The 18,820-nt window shown below is 49.3% G+C and overlaps 1 protein-coding gene across 1 annotated transcript in view; it reads left to right on the forward strand.

Moving 5' to 3' along the window:
• LOC118884395 (WD repeat-containing protein on Y chromosome-like) overlaps positions 1–18,521 on the forward strand; it is a 115,480-nt gene extending 96,959 nt beyond the window's left edge. The window contains 8 exon segments of the mRNA XM_036832045.1: positions 540–577; positions 580–637; positions 1,308–1,492; positions 2,434–2,579; positions 4,988–5,076; positions 10,065–10,147; positions 14,877–15,015; positions 18,433–18,521. Coding sequence (XP_036687940.1) covers positions 540–577; positions 580–637; positions 1,308–1,492; positions 2,434–2,579; positions 4,988–5,076; positions 10,065–10,147; positions 14,877–15,015; positions 18,433–18,521 — 827 coding nt within the window.
• Positions 18,522–18,820: the final 299 nt, after the last annotated feature.

An 18,820-nucleotide genomic window follows, 5' to 3' on the forward strand; every position in this document is an offset into this window, starting at 1 on the left:
TTGAGCAAAGCTTTTAACTGTACTAAGTCTCCATTGCCTCATCTGACCCTGGGACAAATAATCCAGTACCATGTGATTTCACATGGTTTTACATCTTGGTAAATGTAAAAAGTGACATAAAGGTTAATTAGTATTATTCCAATCCAGGAATTCCAGGGAGTGGGGACCTCTTGGGAAGTGCCCATCGAGTTCCAGGCAAAGCCCCTGACTGCCCTACCAGCTCTCTCAGCCCCTCCCTCCAGCCCAAACCAAGTTCCCAATCCCTGTCTCTCTGCAAAAGTCCTGGGGTCCTGGGGCAGCCCCGGGGTGCCCTGGGCCACAGGGGCCGTTAGCCTTCACATCAGACCTTACCCCCCATCCAGGCTGGGCTGGCTCTGAACCAGGAAGGCCGCCTGCGCTCCTGTGTGCCCCTCGCCTGCTCCAGCCCAGGTCCAGGGGCAGCTGTGCGACTCCGGGCCCAGGGGCGGCCACAGGAGAGGATGAGAGGAGAGCCGGGAGCTGCATGGGGAGGGCACCCGAAACTCTCTCCTCGTCTCCAGGCCCGGACAGAAGCGTTTCCTGCCTCACCTTCCTGAAGATTCGAGGGAAGCCAACTTGGAATCAGCCGCCACTGCCCTAATGGCCAACGGGCCCCGAGGTGAGAACGGAGCCCACAGGGGCCGTGCAGCGCTTCTCCAAGACGCGGCCACTGCAGGCCCGGGTCCCAGGAGGCAGGGTCCCCAGGCATGCAGGACCCCCCGGAGCTCCCCGGCTGACTAGCCCCGCCTACTCGCCTGCCAGCTGGGCGAGGACTCCCTCCCAGCCAAGTACCCCTGCCCCGCCGCCTCCCCAGAGGCCCCTGACGGTTCCTGGAAGGGCACGGGGCTCACAGGATGGCATTAGTGGGGTTAGATACATATCAAGCATAGCCTGTGGGGGACAGAGCGTCCCAGCCCCTACAGGCGGCTGACAGAAGAGCCGAGAATTATGTAACGGGGGTCAGCCGTGGAAGCCAGGCCGCTGAGACCTAGAAGACGGCTTCTGGGTCCACCTCCGCCACTAACCAGCTCGCTGACGTCACACGGGTGACAGGACCTCCCGGCTTCCGTGAAACGTAACGGGTGGGCCAGCGTCCTGCTGCAAAGCGCTAGGGTTTTGTTTTAAATCGCAGTGTAAAAGCAGCCACCTGTGTAGTTCTGGTTGCAAGAGCAGGCTGGGGCCGTGAGCACGGAGCCCGGGGCGCTCGGTTGTCTGTATTCTCCTCGCTAGAGAGGGGACCCCCTCCTCTGTCTGCTCGCACGCCCAAGGGGGCCCGCCTCCTCCCGCAGCCCGACCCGGCCCTGCCCTGAAGCTTCAGGCCTGTCGCCACCGGGTGCCCTCGGACGCTTCTGTCCACCCTCCACCCTGGGCGTTCCTCGCTTCTGCTTTCCCTGATGGGAGCACAGGGCCGCCCCCCCGGGAGAAGAGGAGGATCCCACAGTCTGGAGATTTAGGGAGCTCCCGAGAGGAAGAGGTATGCATGGGGCCCCTACTTCACAGGCTTGCTGTGAACACCCACATGCCAACCAGTCAAGAATTGCGACTGACAGGCCAAAAGGAAGTGCCAGAGAATTCCTTTGACTAGGCAAATTCCACAGTGGGTTTAAAGGAAGTGCTTACACACATACACGCACACACACACACACACTCACACACACACACATTAAGTATCACCATAGCACAAACTTCCATACCTTCCCTCCACAGCCCAAGGAAGCCTCCTCCGTCAGGAAGCCTGCCCAGAATAGTGGAGAAGGGAGAAGCTATTGAGCCATTTAATCCAAAACCCACCAAGAGGACCCCCTTCCCCAATATACACCAATTGATGGTTCTAACTGGTCAGATTAAGCCAAGGGACACAGCAGTAGCCCTGGAGTTCTGAGGTTGCAGGGCCTCTGAGCAGAGGCTCCCACACTCAGCCCCAGGGAGCTCAGGAACCACAAAACGCAAACGCCCAGGGACCCTTCCTCCTGCTTCCCTCCTTCCAGGTTCTGTCACCTTCTGGAGGCTATTCGGCAGGGCCGAATAGTGCAAACTTCACTCCTGGAAGTTGGGCTGTGGATTGGAAATAAGTTCCATGCTTCAGGTTTGAGGTTTGGTTTTGTTTTGTTTTTTCACACTAGCCTATGTGACACAGCAGCTGGGCTGGGCTCTAAGCCCTTAGCTTTATTGTCTGTATTTCTACCTCGCTGGAAGTTTAATACAGGCACGGTGACTAGTTCTGTCTCCCATTTATAGTTCTACTATAAAGAGAACTATAAACGGAAGACAACATTTCACTTGCCATTGTCTGACACATAAGCTTTACCTGTGATGGGCCGTGTGTGTGCGTGTATGTGTGTGATGGACCCTGTGTGTGTGTATGTAACGGGCACTCTGCGTGTGTGTAATGATCCCTGTGCGTGTGTCTTTCAGCCCAGAGACAAAGCCTGGGTCAGCAGCATGGCGGTGACAACAGGGGACGCCTGTGCCTACGTGTCTGACCAGGACGGCTTTGTACACGTCTACGACATCGAGGAGTATGGTCTGCAGGGGCCAGAGCCGCAGCCTTCCAAGAGCAGGTAATGAGCTCTCCACGTGAGACGCTATGATGAGCACAGCTTCAGTTTTAGTTAAATAGTCTGGTTGATAAAATTAAATTGTACCAGTGAGGAAGGGGTCTCTTAAAACCCTTTAAGAACAGATCAGAGAAGAATATTTTCATGAAAGTGTTCAGTGTTGGCAAGGCAACAGGAAAATGGCACGCATACACTCTTGGATGGAGGGTAAATTGGTGTATACTATCTGAAGGGCAAGTTGCCCATGTGCATTAAAGCTTTGAACCAGCAATTCTACTTCTAAGGATTTGGCCTAAAGAAAGAATAGGAAACGTGCACAAAGATTTAGTTATAAGGTTGTGAATCAACATATCGTTTATGAGAGAGAGGAAAATAATAGAGAAACCTAGATGTCCCACATAAGGGGAATTGATTAAATATATGATGGTATAATACACTGGAATATCATTTAGTCATTAAATATGGAAGCTGTATATGAAAATGTATTCACAGGGAAAATATTCATGATAAAATTGTTAAATGAAAAAAAAATCAGATCACAAAACAATATTGCAATACGATTCTACCCTTGTTAAAATGAAGAAGTATATGGAAGATTGAAAGTCTGGAAAGATATACATCAAGGATTTAACAAATGTTATCTCTTTATACATGAGGTTATAGATATGTTTTATTTTCTTCTTTTTAGAAATCTGTCTTTTCTAATTTTTCTGGATATATAGTGATTTGGTAATAACAAAAATATGTTTAAAATGTTAAAACCCTTTCATACAATTATGGAAGTGTTCATGTTTAGAAAAAAATCTAACAGCGTGAAAGAATGTAAAATGAAAAGCAGTAGTTGTTTCTCTGACCTCCTCTACCACCCTAACCTGCCTTTTCTGCATCCTAGCAACACTGTTAATGAATTTCAACTTCCTTCCAGAAAGTTTCTATGCATGAATATATGCATATACAGGAACACATACACACACACCTACAATACTCATTTTCAGGACTTGTTTTTTTCTTTGTATCTCTTGGCCAGCTTTCCATATAAGCATATTTAGGTCTATTTAGCATATTTAACGTTTAACATATTTAAATGGCTGTGTAATATTTCATTACATTTCTGTGAAGCCAATTTAGAAGTAAATATTCACATACATCCCCCCGCCGTTTTTTTTCTGTTTTTCTTTTTTGGCCACACAGCACAGCTTGTGGAGTCTTAGTTCCCCAAACCAGGGATGGAACCTGGGCCCTCGGCAGTGAAAGCACAGAGTCTTAACCACTGGGCCGCCAGGGAATTCCCTCACATACCTCCCTTTATTCACTTTTTCCTGTTCCACCACAGGAGAAGTTTAAATGCTAAAGTATGAGAAATGGGAATTTAGAAGTAAGAGTGATCAGCCTTACGTTGGTCTTTGCTCCAAGTACTGGGAACGTAGCTTTCACCAAGCTGTTTTAAAAATCATATTTGATTACTTACGTACTCCTGCATGCTTACCAACCCCTAAGTGCTAAAGGAAACCATAGGGTAAGGACCTTGCACAGGCCCCATTTCATATGTCTTTGGAGCTGGCATGGGGTCTTGCACATAGTAGGTGCTTGACGAACATGTATCAAATTAACGTAGCAAGACCAATGACTTGCTACACCAGTACCTCTCTCCCTGCTGGACGCTCATCCAGATCCGACCCCATCCTGCAGGGACTGTTATACGGCATCTAGCATGAGGGTGGTACCTCTCCCACCATACTCAGGTGTGCTCTTTCCTCTGATTTAGATGTGATGTTCTGGCGGGTCCATATCAGCATGGTGACATTGTGAGTACCACCCGTTTTAGAGCTCAAGAATGTGTAAAAGAGTTCAACTACTTCTCACAGCTTGGATCAAATGGATTCTCTCAGAAGCCCTCCGAATTAGCCAAAGGAGGAGAGCAGTGCTATAATTCTGCTCTTGATGAGAACAGGATGTGTACGCTACCGACACAGAGTAAAGGAAGAGACTGAAGTCTTCATTTTTCTTGTAAATGGATGATTGTTCTCCTTGAATTGATCTGGTATTTTAGGGTAAGTTTCGAAGCTTAGTAAGTTTTAGATTTTTTTCGCTGGAGTTAAAAGGAGTCAGTGCTGGAGCGGGACCTGAACCCTGGCAGGAAGTTTCTTTCCAACCTCTTGATCTTCCCTGCATCGTCCGTAAGATGTTTCCAGTATATCTTTTCTGATGTCTTGGGTCTGGAGTTGGGGAACGTGGAGGGGGAGTGGCATGGTAGGAGACAGGGAGAAGATGCTGCCAAGGGTAATTCAGGAGATTAACCTGGCTTCCTTCTATATTCCCACTTTAATTAATGCAGTATTGACATATTGAGCCGATGTCCCTTTCATGCCGGAGCAGCCCTGGGGCATCTCTCCTCTCCTTTATCTCATTAGTTTGGAGCTGATAGAAGAAGAAAAGGTTCTGCTGTCATCCTCCCTGGACCGTACCGTGCACCTGTGGAGCACAGACGGGGAGTACATCGGTAAGGACCGCCCTACCTGGCCAGCTGCTCAGTCCCGGTTCAGGGCTTCAGGCGGAGCCTCCATCGGGTCGTGGATTCTCTGAGGTCAAGTGTATTAGTCACCTCAGGCTGACATAACAAAATACCTACCATAGATTGGGCAGCTTAAGCCACAGAACTGTATTTCTCACTTGTGTTCTCACGTGTGTGTGTTTCTCACGTGTTCTTGCAGAGGGACTCCTTTTATGGACACCAATTGTTGAGTCCTTATATGGCCCAGGGAGTAGGGGGAGGGGTGGAGAGAAAGAGAGAGAGAGAGAGAGAGAGAGGAAATGCAAATACTCTGGTGTCCCTCCTTCTAAGAACACTGATCTTATTAGATCAAGGTCCTTCTCTTATGACATCATTTAACCTTAATTACTTCCATAAAAGCCTGCTCTCCAAATACAGTCACACTAGGGTTTAGGGTTTCCACATAAGAATTTGGGTGAGGGGGACAAAATCCATTGTATACCTTAAAGTCAGTTTACTTTCACAGAAACTATCAAAATCAGAGACATTTAAATTTAGAGAACTCGGCGAGGCTGGAGGCTGTGAATTTGGTACGGAAGCATGTGATCACGTTTTGCTAGGAAAGATTCAGGACTGGGGGAGCTGTGTAATGGGAAAGCTCTGGCCTGAGTGAGCTGGGGTGATGAAATGAACCCGATTTACTGCTCAGAGAGACTCTGTACCTGTTTCAGCAGGTTCTTGTCTCCCTAGCTGATATTTCTTGAAGAAGGTGCCAGAATGATTTTGGATTTATCCTGCAGGTTCTTGGTACATGCTGAGTTGCTTGCGCCCCGATGTGATACATTTTGTAGGAGGCGTTCTGGCTTGAGTCTCCAGGGCTAGTGGCCGTGGAATCGTTTCTTATGAAACTACAGGAGCAGAACTGAATTTGATTACGTGGACCTAGCAAGGGTTAAGGAGACCTAGCCAAGCTTCACTCTGATGAGAAGACAGGTTACCTCCCATCCTATGCTTACTATCTATTAATTTATCTCTGTTCTTCCAGGGACCTTTGGGCAGGGTAGCCCCTGGGAGATTTTCACTCCTGTCTCCTGGAGATACCCTGGAGTGCCCTGGGAAGTTCTGACAGATCCCCAGAGCCTGCCTGCTCACCCAGCGCTGGAAGGAGATGCTCCTGTCACGCACACAGGAGAAGAGGAGGAAGACAAAGTGGTGGAGGGCAAGGCCAGTGCTAAGGCCGGTCCTGGCACATCCAGTTCCCCTGGGCTTACTTTGTAGCTTCCAGGCAGATCAGCACGGGTTATAAAATGCACCCTGAAAGGATCAAGGCATGATCCAGAGAACCAAGTCAACACAGGAATAAAAATATGTCCCAAGATCGTGCTACTGACCAGGGTCAGGGGGCTTCCTGGTCCCTCGGGGGTGGGGGGGGGGAGTGGGAGCTGATCTCCCAGCATCACTTGACTTTGTCCTCCTTTTCACCAGCAAAAAGGCTGTTGTCTGTGGCCTTGGAACACAGAGAGACTTGGCATCATGCTCGACCCACTGTCACATCAGAGAGACAGACATGAAAATCCAGCCCGCGGCACACGCTCACCGTTAGGAAATACATTTTAACGCTGGGCTTCCTGGCGAGTGAAAGGAAGGAAGGGTCGGTTTAGTGCCTGAGTCTGTGAAAGTCAATGTCGGGACAAGAGATGTTGAAAGGGCCCTGGTAGAGGCAGTCTTGATTTAGAGCTCAGTGAAGTAGATGGATTTCCAGGAAAGGCTTGCCCTTTAATAAATTGAAAAGGTCATTTCATGAGGTATTGCTCACTGGTTATGTTACAACTCAAAGCAGGACACCTGCTTTGCCAGCAAAATCATGTGTCTTAGATTTTGCCTTGGCAGCGCCTTGGAATACTGACCACACAGTGTATCCTCATCACTGACATCCTCGTGGAGCCCCAGACATGCTCGGAATGGGGAATAGAGGGACCAGGCAAGCATCGGGCAAGAAAACCTCCTGTCTTGTCAGGGCTCTCTCACATTTCCCCATCTTGTTCTCACAAGGGTTCCCAAGGTTGTAACACGTGCTTTGGTAGCTCCCAGGAGACTCAGGTGCATCCACATGGCGCCATCGGCCTATTTAGAAATATAATCGTTTTTGGTGTGCATTCAATAGAGAGAAAATAAATGAGTTCATTAATTTTGATAGGCCCGTAATTTGGAAAACAAAAGCACAGGGGGAGGTGGGAAGAGAGGAAGGAAGGAGCAAATGGGGAAAATGTGCTGATCTGCCCAAAAGCCCAGGTCCAATGCTAGGCTCCACACCAGACCCGGAGAAAAATCAGACTGCGATTCAGATGCAGGAAGGAGGGAGCAGAGGGAGGGTGGGATGGAGGGAGGGGGCAGGGCGGAGGGGAGGAAGGATACTCACTTCAACACAATCCAAACACCTAAGTCACGTGATGTTCACTCTCCACAGGTAAAAGAGGGTGATGCAACAGACTTCATGAGTGACCTTGATCTTGTGTAGGGAAACCATTAGGTGCTTCCATGTTTGTAATTCTTTTTTTTTTTTTTTTTTAAAGCTGCGTTTTATAGCTACTAAACTTTCATTGGGTTATTTGTATGGAAATATGTTAATATAAATGTTTCAGACATTACATGAAATTTCTAAAAATCTTATATTTGTATTTGTATGGAAATATGTATGGAAATATGTTAATATAAATGTTTCAGACATTACATGAAATTTCTAAAAATCTTATATGTTCTGGTATAATGTTATAAGTAATAATCCTAGTTATTACTTTAAAATGTATATCTCAGAAATAACTAATTTTCTTGTCAACTGCATTATTATGAACTTTCATCAAATCTTTAACCGTGGTCATTTTTAAGTCTTTTGTCATTTACAGACAGTTCTGGGTGTACTCTGATGATTTTGCAAATATGTTCCTATAAAAGGGTTTCATCTTCAAGAAATTCATGGAAAAGACTCTGACAAGTACAGGTTTCTGGTAACTGACTGTACTGCTGAACTGAATGAATAAGCATTTTCAGAACTCTAATGAAAAACTGATGAACTCATAAAAGTGCTAACAAAAGATCAAGATGAAAAAAAAATTAATTACATGGGACTGAGTGAACTGATGAGGATGAGTATAATTTTTGTGACTTTCTGTGTGAATTTAAAAAAAAAAAAATCCCACAAGGACTCAGAGGCAAAGAATATACAAATCAATTTTCACTGCAAAGTAAAGGAGCTGTTACAGTGGAGGATTACTGGACTGAATGTCAATATTATGACATAGTATGAGTGTGTTTCATGTTTGGTAATTGCAATCATTGTTGCTTTTGTTGTGGTCATCCATGTACAATGCTTGGTGTCAGTCTATTTATGTCTTGTAAAAATAAAATACAGTGTGTGTGTGTGTGTGTGAATAAAAAAAAAAAAAAAAAAAAAGCTGCGTTTTATAGCTACTTTATTTATTTATTTATTTATTTATTTTTATTTTATTTTTTATTTTTTGGCTGTGTTGGGTCTTCGGTTCGTGCGAGGGCTTTCTCCAGTTGCGGCAAGCGGGGGCCACTCTTCATCGCGGTGCGGGGACCGCTCTTCTTCGCGGTGCGCGGGCCTTTCACTATCGCGGCCCCTCCCGTTGCAGGGCACAGGCTCCAGACGCGCAGGCTCAGTAGTTGTGGCTCACGGGCCCAGCCACTCCGTGGCATGTGGGATCTTCCCAGACCAGGGCTCGAACCCGTGTCCCCTGCATTAGCAGGCAGATTCTCAACCACTGCGCCACCAGGGAAGCCCCGATGTTTGTAATTCTGTCCAACTTGACTCCAAATACCCCAGGAAGCAGTCTGTCAATTCTTTCCAAGAAAAATACACACACACATAAAGAAACTGAGGAGCCCTTATATAGTGTATCTGGATAGGACTTCCCTGGTGGTCCAGTGGTTAGGACTCTGCACTTCCAATGCAGGGAGCATGGGTTTGATCCCTGGTCAGGGCACTAAAATCCCACATGCCGCGAGGCGCAGCCAAACAAAAAACAAACAAACAAACAGACAAACAAAACCTACAAAACAATGTGTTTGCAGCACTGTTTACGAGTTAGGGTTAACTGAGGTCTACTCTGAAGTTCATTAGCTGTGTGACCTCCGGCAATGGCTTCCACCGATTTATAAAATGAGGGGTGGGCCTGGCTGATCTTTCAGTTTCATTTCAGCCCTAAAAATGTTATCTTTCTCTGCACATCAGTTTTGCACAACTGAACGTGTTGATTGGATTCTGGATGTCAGGAGTGATTCTTCCAGGATGCCAGCCTATCAAACACAACCACAACTAACATAAGCTGACTGAATGCAGAAAGCCATTCACCTGGAAAACATCACAGATGAGTTGGTAGTTTGAGAGTTGAGTGAAAGCTCAGGGGAAAATGTTCCTGTTATCTAACGGATTCAGCCAGCCTGGGTCTTGTTCTAACACAGAAAATCCATGTAACTGAGGAGTTACCCTTGGCTCCCTGTCACCAGTGTGATCCTGAGTTCCTCTTCCCATACCTGTTCCTTCTCCTTCCAGCCTGAAGAGACCTCTAACCCTCTCTCCAGAAGACGCCGTCCTTGAAGTGAAGGAAGACACACATGGATGGGACGCATTTTGCAGTGACAGGTCAGCCTAAAAGAAACGCCCAGGTTGAAGCGAGGGCCCTCCTGAAATAAAAGGCAGACTTTCCTGACTGAGGTATCCCAGGCCACCCTGTCATCAGCATGAGTCCCTTGTCCCTAAGCCCCACAGCCTGCGAGTATGGCGAGGTCACAGCTCAGATCTCACCAGTTTAATGTCCTGCCTGCTTGGCTCGGGATACTCTAAGGAGACCCCGTTTTGTCTGGCCATCCCATGTGGTCAAGGGCTACCTCTCAGGTCCTTTCCCTTGAGCTCCGTGGCTGTCGTTACTGCCCACCAAGCTGTTTGAGGCAGGACCACCTCGCCGTTCCTCCCACAGGAGTCCAGTGCAGCCCCTGTGACCTCCTGAGGGGCTGGGCTGGGGGCCAGGGCCTGGGGCTCCCAAAGCTGGGAGCGTCCGGGGTACCGCCTTCTCCCTGCACTGGGGCTTGGGTTCTACAGAGAAGTAGGGTGAGTGAATACTGCCTCTCGCTCCAGTTCTGTGAGGAGTTTTGTTCCCCAGACGCCGACACCAGCCTTCCTGAGTCCCAGTCACCAAGACAACTATAGACACGGCCCCTTCAGTGTCCCCTGCCCCTCCTCTCATCATGGGACTTAGATTCTAGGTCGTGGGGCTGCATGAGCAATGATGTTCCTGTCACCCCAACTTCCCCGTTTTCTCGGTGCAGCAGCTCCATGGCCATGAGCCCAGGCCGCTTGTGCACACTTCTACCCCATCTCAGCTCTGGCTTCTGTCTTCACAGTGCCTGGAGGTACAGACGGCTGCTGGGGCCTCCTGCTTCCACCCGCACTCCAGGCAGCGTGGATAAACAGGGGCTTGCAGAACAGGGGTCCAGGACAAAGGGGGTGCACCTTCCAGCCAGACCATCTCCCTTTACAGACTTTTTCAGGAGGTCCTGCACACTTCTGCTCACATCTTGGTGGCCAGAACTTAGCCACACGGCCACACCTCCCTGTAAGAGAGGCTGGGAGTTCTGTAACTAAGGAGGAAGGTAGGACTGGACTGGGGGTAGACAACTAGCAATCTCTGTTCCGGGAGGTCGGATAGTGAAATGCTTCAGATGCCATCAAAGTCAGAGGGTATCACACATAGAAACACCATGCATCATGCATTTCATGCAAGAAAGTGACAGAGAGCCATGCATCTAAAGTTTGGTTTGGGAGAACACTAGGCTTATTAGAACGTGTCATGGGCTTTGGTTACGGTCAGAGGTCTGTCTTTGAAAACAGTGTGGGGGACTTCCCTGGCGGTCCAGAGGTTAAGACCCTGCACTTCCACTGCATGGGGCGTGGGTTCGATCCCTGGTCAGGGAACTAAGATCCCGCATGCCGCGTGGTGCGGCCAAAATAAAAAGAAAGCAGTGTGACCTCAGGCGAGTCATGTAAACTCCCTGTCTGTACACCTGGAGATCTCCCAGGTGGGTCTGCAATCTCATGAGATGGTGAATGTGTCAGTGTGTTAGAGTCTGAGACTGGGAATGGAGGGGGCTCCTCTGTCCACCCCGGCTGGTGTCGGGGTCTGGGGTTTGAGGGTTTGACATCATCGGCATCTTCCTGGTTGGCGGCAGCAGAATGAGTGCCATCCTCTATACACTTTCCCAGGACCTGCTGTGGTCTTAGTTGCCTCTCTTTAGTTGCCTCAGAGTGTGAGTCTGCCCAGGCTGCTGTGACAGAATACCGTAGACTAGATGGCTTAAGCAACAGACATTTATTTCTCACAGTCCTGGAGGCTGGAAGTCCAAGATCAAGGTCTCCACCAATTCAATTCCAAGCACAGGTGGGCCTTCATCCTGGCTTGCAGGCCGGCACTTTCTCTCTGTGTCCTCATGGGTAGAGAGAGAGCAAACTCTATCCACTCCTCTTCCTATAAAGCCACTAATCCTATCCGAAGGGCCCCACCCTCATGACCTCACCAACCCTAATTACCTTCCAAAGGCCCCATCTCTAAAGACCATCACACTGGGGGGTAGGGCTTCAACATATGAATTTGGCTGGGGGCGGGGTCAGGGTGCAGGGGACACAATTTGATCCAAAGCACTGAAACTGCTATGGGATGTAAGGTGGGAAAGGTCTTCCCAACAACATAAACACACAGCTCCCACACAGCAGGAGGTGGCCACAGCAGATGCTCGTACTCTCTTGCTTTCATCCGCTCCAAGTAGAGGCAGCACAGGAAGTCATCTCTGAACTCAGAGGTGGTTCTGATTCTTATTCACTTTTTGGTGAGTGGCTAAATGAGTGGAACGGAAAGTAGAAGATGTGAGCAGTGAACGAGACCAGAATGGGGCTGCTTAGAGGGTCCCAAACAGGAGGTTGAACAGCAGAAGCCCCTTCATCCAGCTGGATCAATACCAGTGATCGTTGGGTTAATTTAAAAATGTACATTTGAAGGCAAGGAACCATTAAAAAATTGTATGTACACCCTATAAACATTTTAGTTCAATTCTCAAGAGTAGACTTCATCCCCAATCTTTTGATGTCGGGCCAAGGCTTTTTCTTCAAGTCAGAATCAAGTTCAGCACAGTCTGCCATAAATGCATTATTCATCATATTCAGTTTCTGCTTTTTTAAAGTAGAACAAGAACTTAAAGATATTTGCAAAGCAATGAGAGAGTACTATACTTTTAGTTTTTTTTATAATTTCCCCCAAGCTTTAACTGTTGTCTCATGTATCCTCAATTCAACATGACCCTTAATCTAGTCTTTTCCAAGTACTCATCTTAGTTTTCACAAAGTTCTTTCACACTAATTTTATCAATTTTCATTTTGTTTAAATACATTTATAATCACAATAAAATGTACAACTGGCACACACAAGTTTGGGAACAAATACAGCTGATTCTTGTTAAGTATACGACTCAACCCCTCAGCCACTGGGAGCAGGAGTGCCATCTACCAGACATGAACGTCTAGAACATTCTGTGGGCATTTGGCAGGGTGTTTACAGACAGTCAGTCAATCCATCAGTTCAGTTAAGAGAGTGTCTACCACATGTGATTCTTTGAGCAACACGGATTCCCTGGAAATCAGATCGGTGCTTTCCCTGGCAGCTTGGCTGTAGCACCGAGGACGGGGAGGGAGAAAGTGCGAAGGGGGAAGGTGAGGCTCTTGGCATTAGTCTACCCAGGTTAGTGTTACCTCACCTGCATCACCTCAGTGGGGCCCATCCTCCTGCAATAGCACAGGCCTCATTCAACGTCAACCACTGTCGAGGGTCTTCCACCGAGGGCCACTGCTGACATTGACGTAGGGAATTGCTACGTTACTTTGTTCATTCTCGCAGCTTCCTGGGGACGCACTCCTTGTTATCTCCACATACAGATGGGGAAAGTGAGGCTTAGGGGGATTTGTGATTTGCCCAAAGTCAAGCCACTGGTCAGTGGTAAGGCAGGAACATGGTCCCACCCTCTGTCCATTCCCCAACAGTGAAAGGACCGGGCCTTGGAGAAGGGCTTTTGTTTGAGCATCGGAAGGAAAGAAGTAGAAGCTATTGGCAATGGGCAGATTATTGTGGAATCAGGAATCCTCCCCAGAATGCAGGCCTGAGTGATGGCGCCGGTGTTACTTGCTGAGACACACAATGGCTGAGGTTCCTTAAGTGGAAAGGGGTGGAGAGGTGGCCAGGAGTAGGCACTTCTCTGGCTGTGCAGGGTGAAGTGAGGCCGGAACAGGCAGACTGGGAAACCACGTCCAGAGAAATGACGCCAGGAGGCCAGAGGGTGGCGGGGTCTGTGCATGCAGCACAGGGGCTGGAGACACCGCTGGGCTCCCCAAGAGACAGCGGGTGCTGACCTGATGACGTGGGGTTGCAGGAGAGGCCAGAGGGTCAGCAATCGGATAGAGAGCCACGCCTTAGAGACAAACCCCATGCTCCAGCAAAGGTTAAGATTCCTCGTACCCCTGATAAATCAAGTACGTGCAGATTTGGGCTCAAGGTTTGTGCTGGAAATTGTCAGCAAAAGTTTGTTCAACATTTACGCTGCACTATTTGTTGAGTCCTCTCTGCTGGGCATGGGGCTGTGATGCAACACTGGGGTACAGCTGGGAATGAGGAGGGGTCTGTACCCCACGGAGCTATGCTCGGTGGGGGCAGAGGGGTCTCTGGGCTCCGTCCCTTCTATGCCTGGCTCTCCCCTGAAGGAGGGCGCCAAGCACTGTGGAAGCACCAGCAGTGGGGGTCGACGCGGGGCTTCCTGGAGGACAGGAATTCATACTCAGACCTGGAAGATGGACAGGACACAGCCACTTCAAAGGGAACGTTAAGAGGAGGAACAGCTGCTACAGCATAGATGAGCCATGAGGACATTATGCTCAGTGAAATAAGCTAATTGTAAAAGGACAAATGCTGTGATTCCACTTACATGAGGTTCCTAGAGTCGTCAAATTCATAGAAAGTAGAACGGTGGTTGCCAGAGGCTGGGGGAGAGGGGAAGGAGGAGTTCTTTTTTTATGGGGTACAGAGTTTCAGTTCTGCAAGATGACAAGACTTCCAGGGATGGACAGTGGTGATGGTTGCACGATGATGCGAATGGACTTGATGCCACAGAGCTGCACACTTAAAGTGGCTAAGATGGTAAATTGTATGCTATGTGTGTTTTACCACAATTAAAAATTAAAGAGAGCAAGAGAGGGAATTCCCTGGCGGTCCGGTGGTTGGGACTCCGCGCTTCCACTGCCGAGGGCACGGGTTCAATCCCTGGTCGGGGAACTAAGATCCCGCAAGCTGCACAGCACAGCAAAAAAAATAATAATAATAAAGAGAGACAGAAAGAGGGAAATAAAGGAGGGGCATGAGGCAAGGCCCCAGGCAAGGCAGGAAAGGGAGGCTCTGGGAAATGTTGAGTTTGGTTAGCACAGAGCTGGGGGGAGGTGACAGTGGCAACGACTCGGCCATGAAAGGAAGGCGTTTGAGGGGTGGAAGTAGCTGGCTTTCCAAGGTGCTCGGAAATGAACAGGGGGACAGAGGTGGTGATAGAGGGTCAAGTAGAAAGGATGAGCGTATACATGTCTCTGCTAGTGGACCACGTGCTGTGATGACAGAGCTCCATCCGGGGCTTACATGTAGACAGGAGGTAGCAGAGAGCCTCCAGGTGCCCGAGGAATCCACACTCACCTGGTTCTTTTCTTCCAGGCCGCCCTTGGAGCAGAGCAAGCCTGCCCGGGGGGCACCTGCGCTGGGGGTGCCCAGCATCACCAGATCCTCTGGTGCCACAAGGTTGCCCGCGTGTCAGCTCTCAGGGAGAAGCCGCATTTGTCCATCCTCGGCGCAGGTTGGTTTCATTTAGATTTTCTTACACAAGAAAAAGAAGGACGTGAAGCTGCTCGAAAGGAATACTGATCACACAGCAGTTTCCTTGTTTGAGTTCGGAAGAAATCAGGCTGCTATTTTCTTTTCTTGGCAAATTCTTCTTCCCCGGTTAATCAAAAAGTCTGACTGAGATTAAGCTTTGCCCCACAGGGGCAAGAAAAGAACGAAACAAGAAATGATTTCAGCCAACGTGGGCTTCTTCCCAAAGCAGTTAGAGCTTGGATTTAAGAAAACAAATCGGATTTGAGGTTTTTCTTCCTCGGAAGCCATTATTCCATTGAGTGAAGATTGCACAGGGCCGATGGGTCCTAAAGCAGCTCCACAGAAGCCCAAATATCACAGCAGCGGCTGCCCACGGCTGGGCCTAGGACAGCAGGAGAGAGAAAGGAGGTGTTGGTAAAAAAATAGCGGACAGTTTTGAAAGTTTGCTTTGTGCCAGGCAAGCTTTGGTTAAGCTCTTAGACGGATCATCTCACTTACTCCTAAAAGCATCCCTAGGAATGGATGCTATTATGGTCCCATTTCGCCAACAAGGACACTGAGGCCCCAGGAAGCTAAGCAACTTGCTGATGGTTCACAGTTAAGTAAGGGCACGAGGAAATCAGAGCCCACACTCCTAACTACCAACAGCAGTGACTCTCAGAAAAGAGGGAATAAAACCAGAAGGCCAGTGGGCCTCTCCCTTCCAAGCATGGCCCTAGAGCAGTCATTGAAAAGCTGTAGGCCATCTCAGAGGTCCCAACAATAGCAGAAAAAGAATAACAATGCAGCTGCTGGTTACAGAGCACCTACTATGCTAACCTCCTCATGGACATCATCTAATCCTCAAAGCAGCCTAGAGAGGGTACATCCCTACTTTACAGATGAGAAAACCGGTTCTCAGAGAAATTAAATATTTTGCCCAAAGTCATACAGCAAAGCGGAAAAAAAACCCTCAAAATTCGAACCTTACTTTGGCCCCAAACACTGGGTTATTAATCTCTGCCTCTGACTCAGAGCCATCATTTTACAAAGACCTTGCTGTAAAGAGAGCCCATGCTGCAAAGCTAGGAAGTCTCCTGACATCCCCAGTCCAGCACTTTCTAAGACCAGCTCACCCCTTCTCGAGCCAGCCCATGACCAGTATCCTTCCCAGAGGGGCGAGAGGGCGCTGTCCTGGTCATGCCCCTCCCACGGGGCTGGGGGTCTGCAGGACCAAGGAGAAAGCATCCCCCCAAAGGCTGCACCCCCTTCTAGACCACGCTGCAGGTCCCAGGACCTGGAGATCCTGTGCCCAGGTGGCCACGGGTTCAGGTTCAGAGCCTGTGCAGCTTCCCTGGGATCTGTTCATCCACAGGGGGGATCACACGGTCCCAGCCCCTCCAGGTGGCTGAGGGGCGGTGTTTGCTGGGCGCAGACAGATATGGGACATGCTGGCTGGGGGAGCATGCAGAAGCACGTTGAGGACCTTGGGGTGCAGGGAGAAGGAGGGCGAGCCAGGGGCTGGGAGCCAGGGGCTGGGAGCCAGGGGCTGGGAGCCAGGCGCTGGCTCTCCCCACATTGCCACATTCACCACCGATCTACGAGGACGCCAAGAATTCTACATCCAAACCGGCCTTCCGGGGCCTTGTGGAGTGGCCACGGTAGGAAGACAAACACTCACCATGTGTTAAATATTGTATTTCACAGTTTGTTAACTTGATACTTAACTTTTAAAACCTGGGCCTCCATTTGCACTCTTGCCCTGGACCCCCCAAATATTAGGGGTGAGCCTGCCCTGACTTCCTTTTCACTTCTCAGACTCCTCTAGCCCCACATGTCGAGGCCCCAGGGGCCTCACTCCCTCTTCACAGACCATCCTTGCCAAGACGGCTGGATCCTCACCAGGCGCTTTTCAGGAGCCCTGCCCTCACCTCCACCATGACTGACATTCCACACGTGTCTGAACTGCCAGCAGCTCCGTGGGAGAGGCTGCTCCGCTACCGAGTTAAATTGTCTGATTTCCCCCCGGGATTTCTCTGACCCAGCCAGCCGGAAACCCAGACCTGGGCACCTCCAGCTCGTGCTTGCGCAGAATGCTCGCATCAGTGAGGACTTACCCAAGAGGAAATCAAAGTTAAACAAGCTTAGGCAAAAAAAGTTTATTGGCTCCTAGAACTGTGGGGAAAACTATGACCAGGAACCTAAAAACCCCATCAGGACTGTCCTTCCAGCTCTTGACCCTGAGTGCTGCCTGTTCTCTCTCTGCAGACCAGTTTCCTCTGTGTTGCAGGAAGCATGGCCACAACAGTCTTCAGGTTTAATCTGCAGCTTTAGCTCCAGAGAGAGATGGACTTCGAGTTCTCTTGGGTTCCAAGTCCCAAATCCCTAGCAAAGGGACTTGCTGACAAATCTTGGGTCAGCACTTACCTCGGCCCAACCAACTGAAGTCTGGGGCTGGGTCCTTTAAAAATGGCTGTTCTCCTAGAGCCACAGAGATGCAAAGGCCCTGTGGTCACTGTCACCGGGAGAAGAGGAGGACGCTAGGTACACAGACAATCCTCTGCCTGTCCCGTAAGGTCTACAGTCGATTCTCATTGCCTCAAACCATCAGACTGTGCCTGTCTGTCTGCCTGCCTTCGCCTTCCCCCACCCCTCCTTCCCTCCCCACTTCTCCTTCCTTCCTTCCTGACCTGGGTTTGATTCCGGAGTTTTCTCCTTCCCACTGAATCCAGGCTCCAGTGGCAGAGAGGGAACCCAGTCCCAGCTCTGCCGCCAACTTGCTGACGGGCCAGAGCATTTTATTGCTTTATTCCCTGGGCCTTTATTTCCTCAGCTATTAATAAGGGAGTGGGGAGAACTTTGCTCCCCAAACAGGCATCCCCACCTCTGTTTCTAGACCTCTGAGCAGTCAGCCTAACTTGTCCAGACCTCTTTTTCCACCCTGCTTTCTATAAACCTTTCAACAGTGGATTTCTCTCTATTTTAATTAAGTATTCATTTTTAATCCTTGATTTTGGGACCAAACATTTGGAGTTTAATCCTCGGGGTCCCAGCCTGCCTACTTGGTACTGTTTTAAACCGGGAGCTCTGCATTAGCATTGTGTTGCTGTGTTGTCCTCTCTATTAACTAATCCCTTGAGGAAATGATGCCATTATCGGATTAGCCTCGGCTTGGCTAAGCCTCAGAACACGAAGAATGATGTCATTTGTGTGCATCTTTATCACCATCAGCAGTGTTGAGAACAAAACCCATCTTATAAATCAAGCCAAGCAGGGTTCCAGATACTTCCAGGTGCCACCTTCCAACTGGTCTGGCCTGGTTAGAAGAAAGTGGGGCAAAGTCATGAAACAAAGGAGTGAAACATCGGACTTTTCTCCGACCTGGCTCCTGAGCCGTCTCTTCCCTCCTCCTACCCAGATCTGACCGACAGGGTCCGTGAGCCTGACGACCCTGGCACGAGTGACCTGCCATCACTAATGAAGTCTAGTCAGGACCCCGGTCTCTAAGCAGTGGATTAGAGGATGAGGCTCTCTTCTCTCCCCTTGCCTGGACAACCCAAAGGAGCACGGCTTGGCTAAGCCTCAGAACACAAGTTGTTTGTTTTTTTAGGATGCTTTGGTAGAAAATAGGGGCCCATCAAGGAGGGACTGTGGTCTTTTCTCCACCCCAGGTGCTCAGGGGGGAGGCTGGCTACAGCTCCTGGAAGCTTGGTCAGGTCCCTCTGAGATTCAGGGTGGAGCCAGGATCATTCTTCTAGACCCTGGAGGCCACTCTGTGCTTCCTGAACCCTGACTACTCGGGGTCC

This window comes from Balaenoptera musculus, chromosome 18 (genome assembly GCF_009873245.2).
Source record: "Balaenoptera musculus isolate JJ_BM4_2016_0621 chromosome 18, mBalMus1.pri.v3, whole genome shotgun sequence".
Taxonomy (NCBI): Eukaryota; Metazoa; Chordata; class Mammalia; order Artiodactyla; family Balaenopteridae; genus Balaenoptera; species Balaenoptera musculus.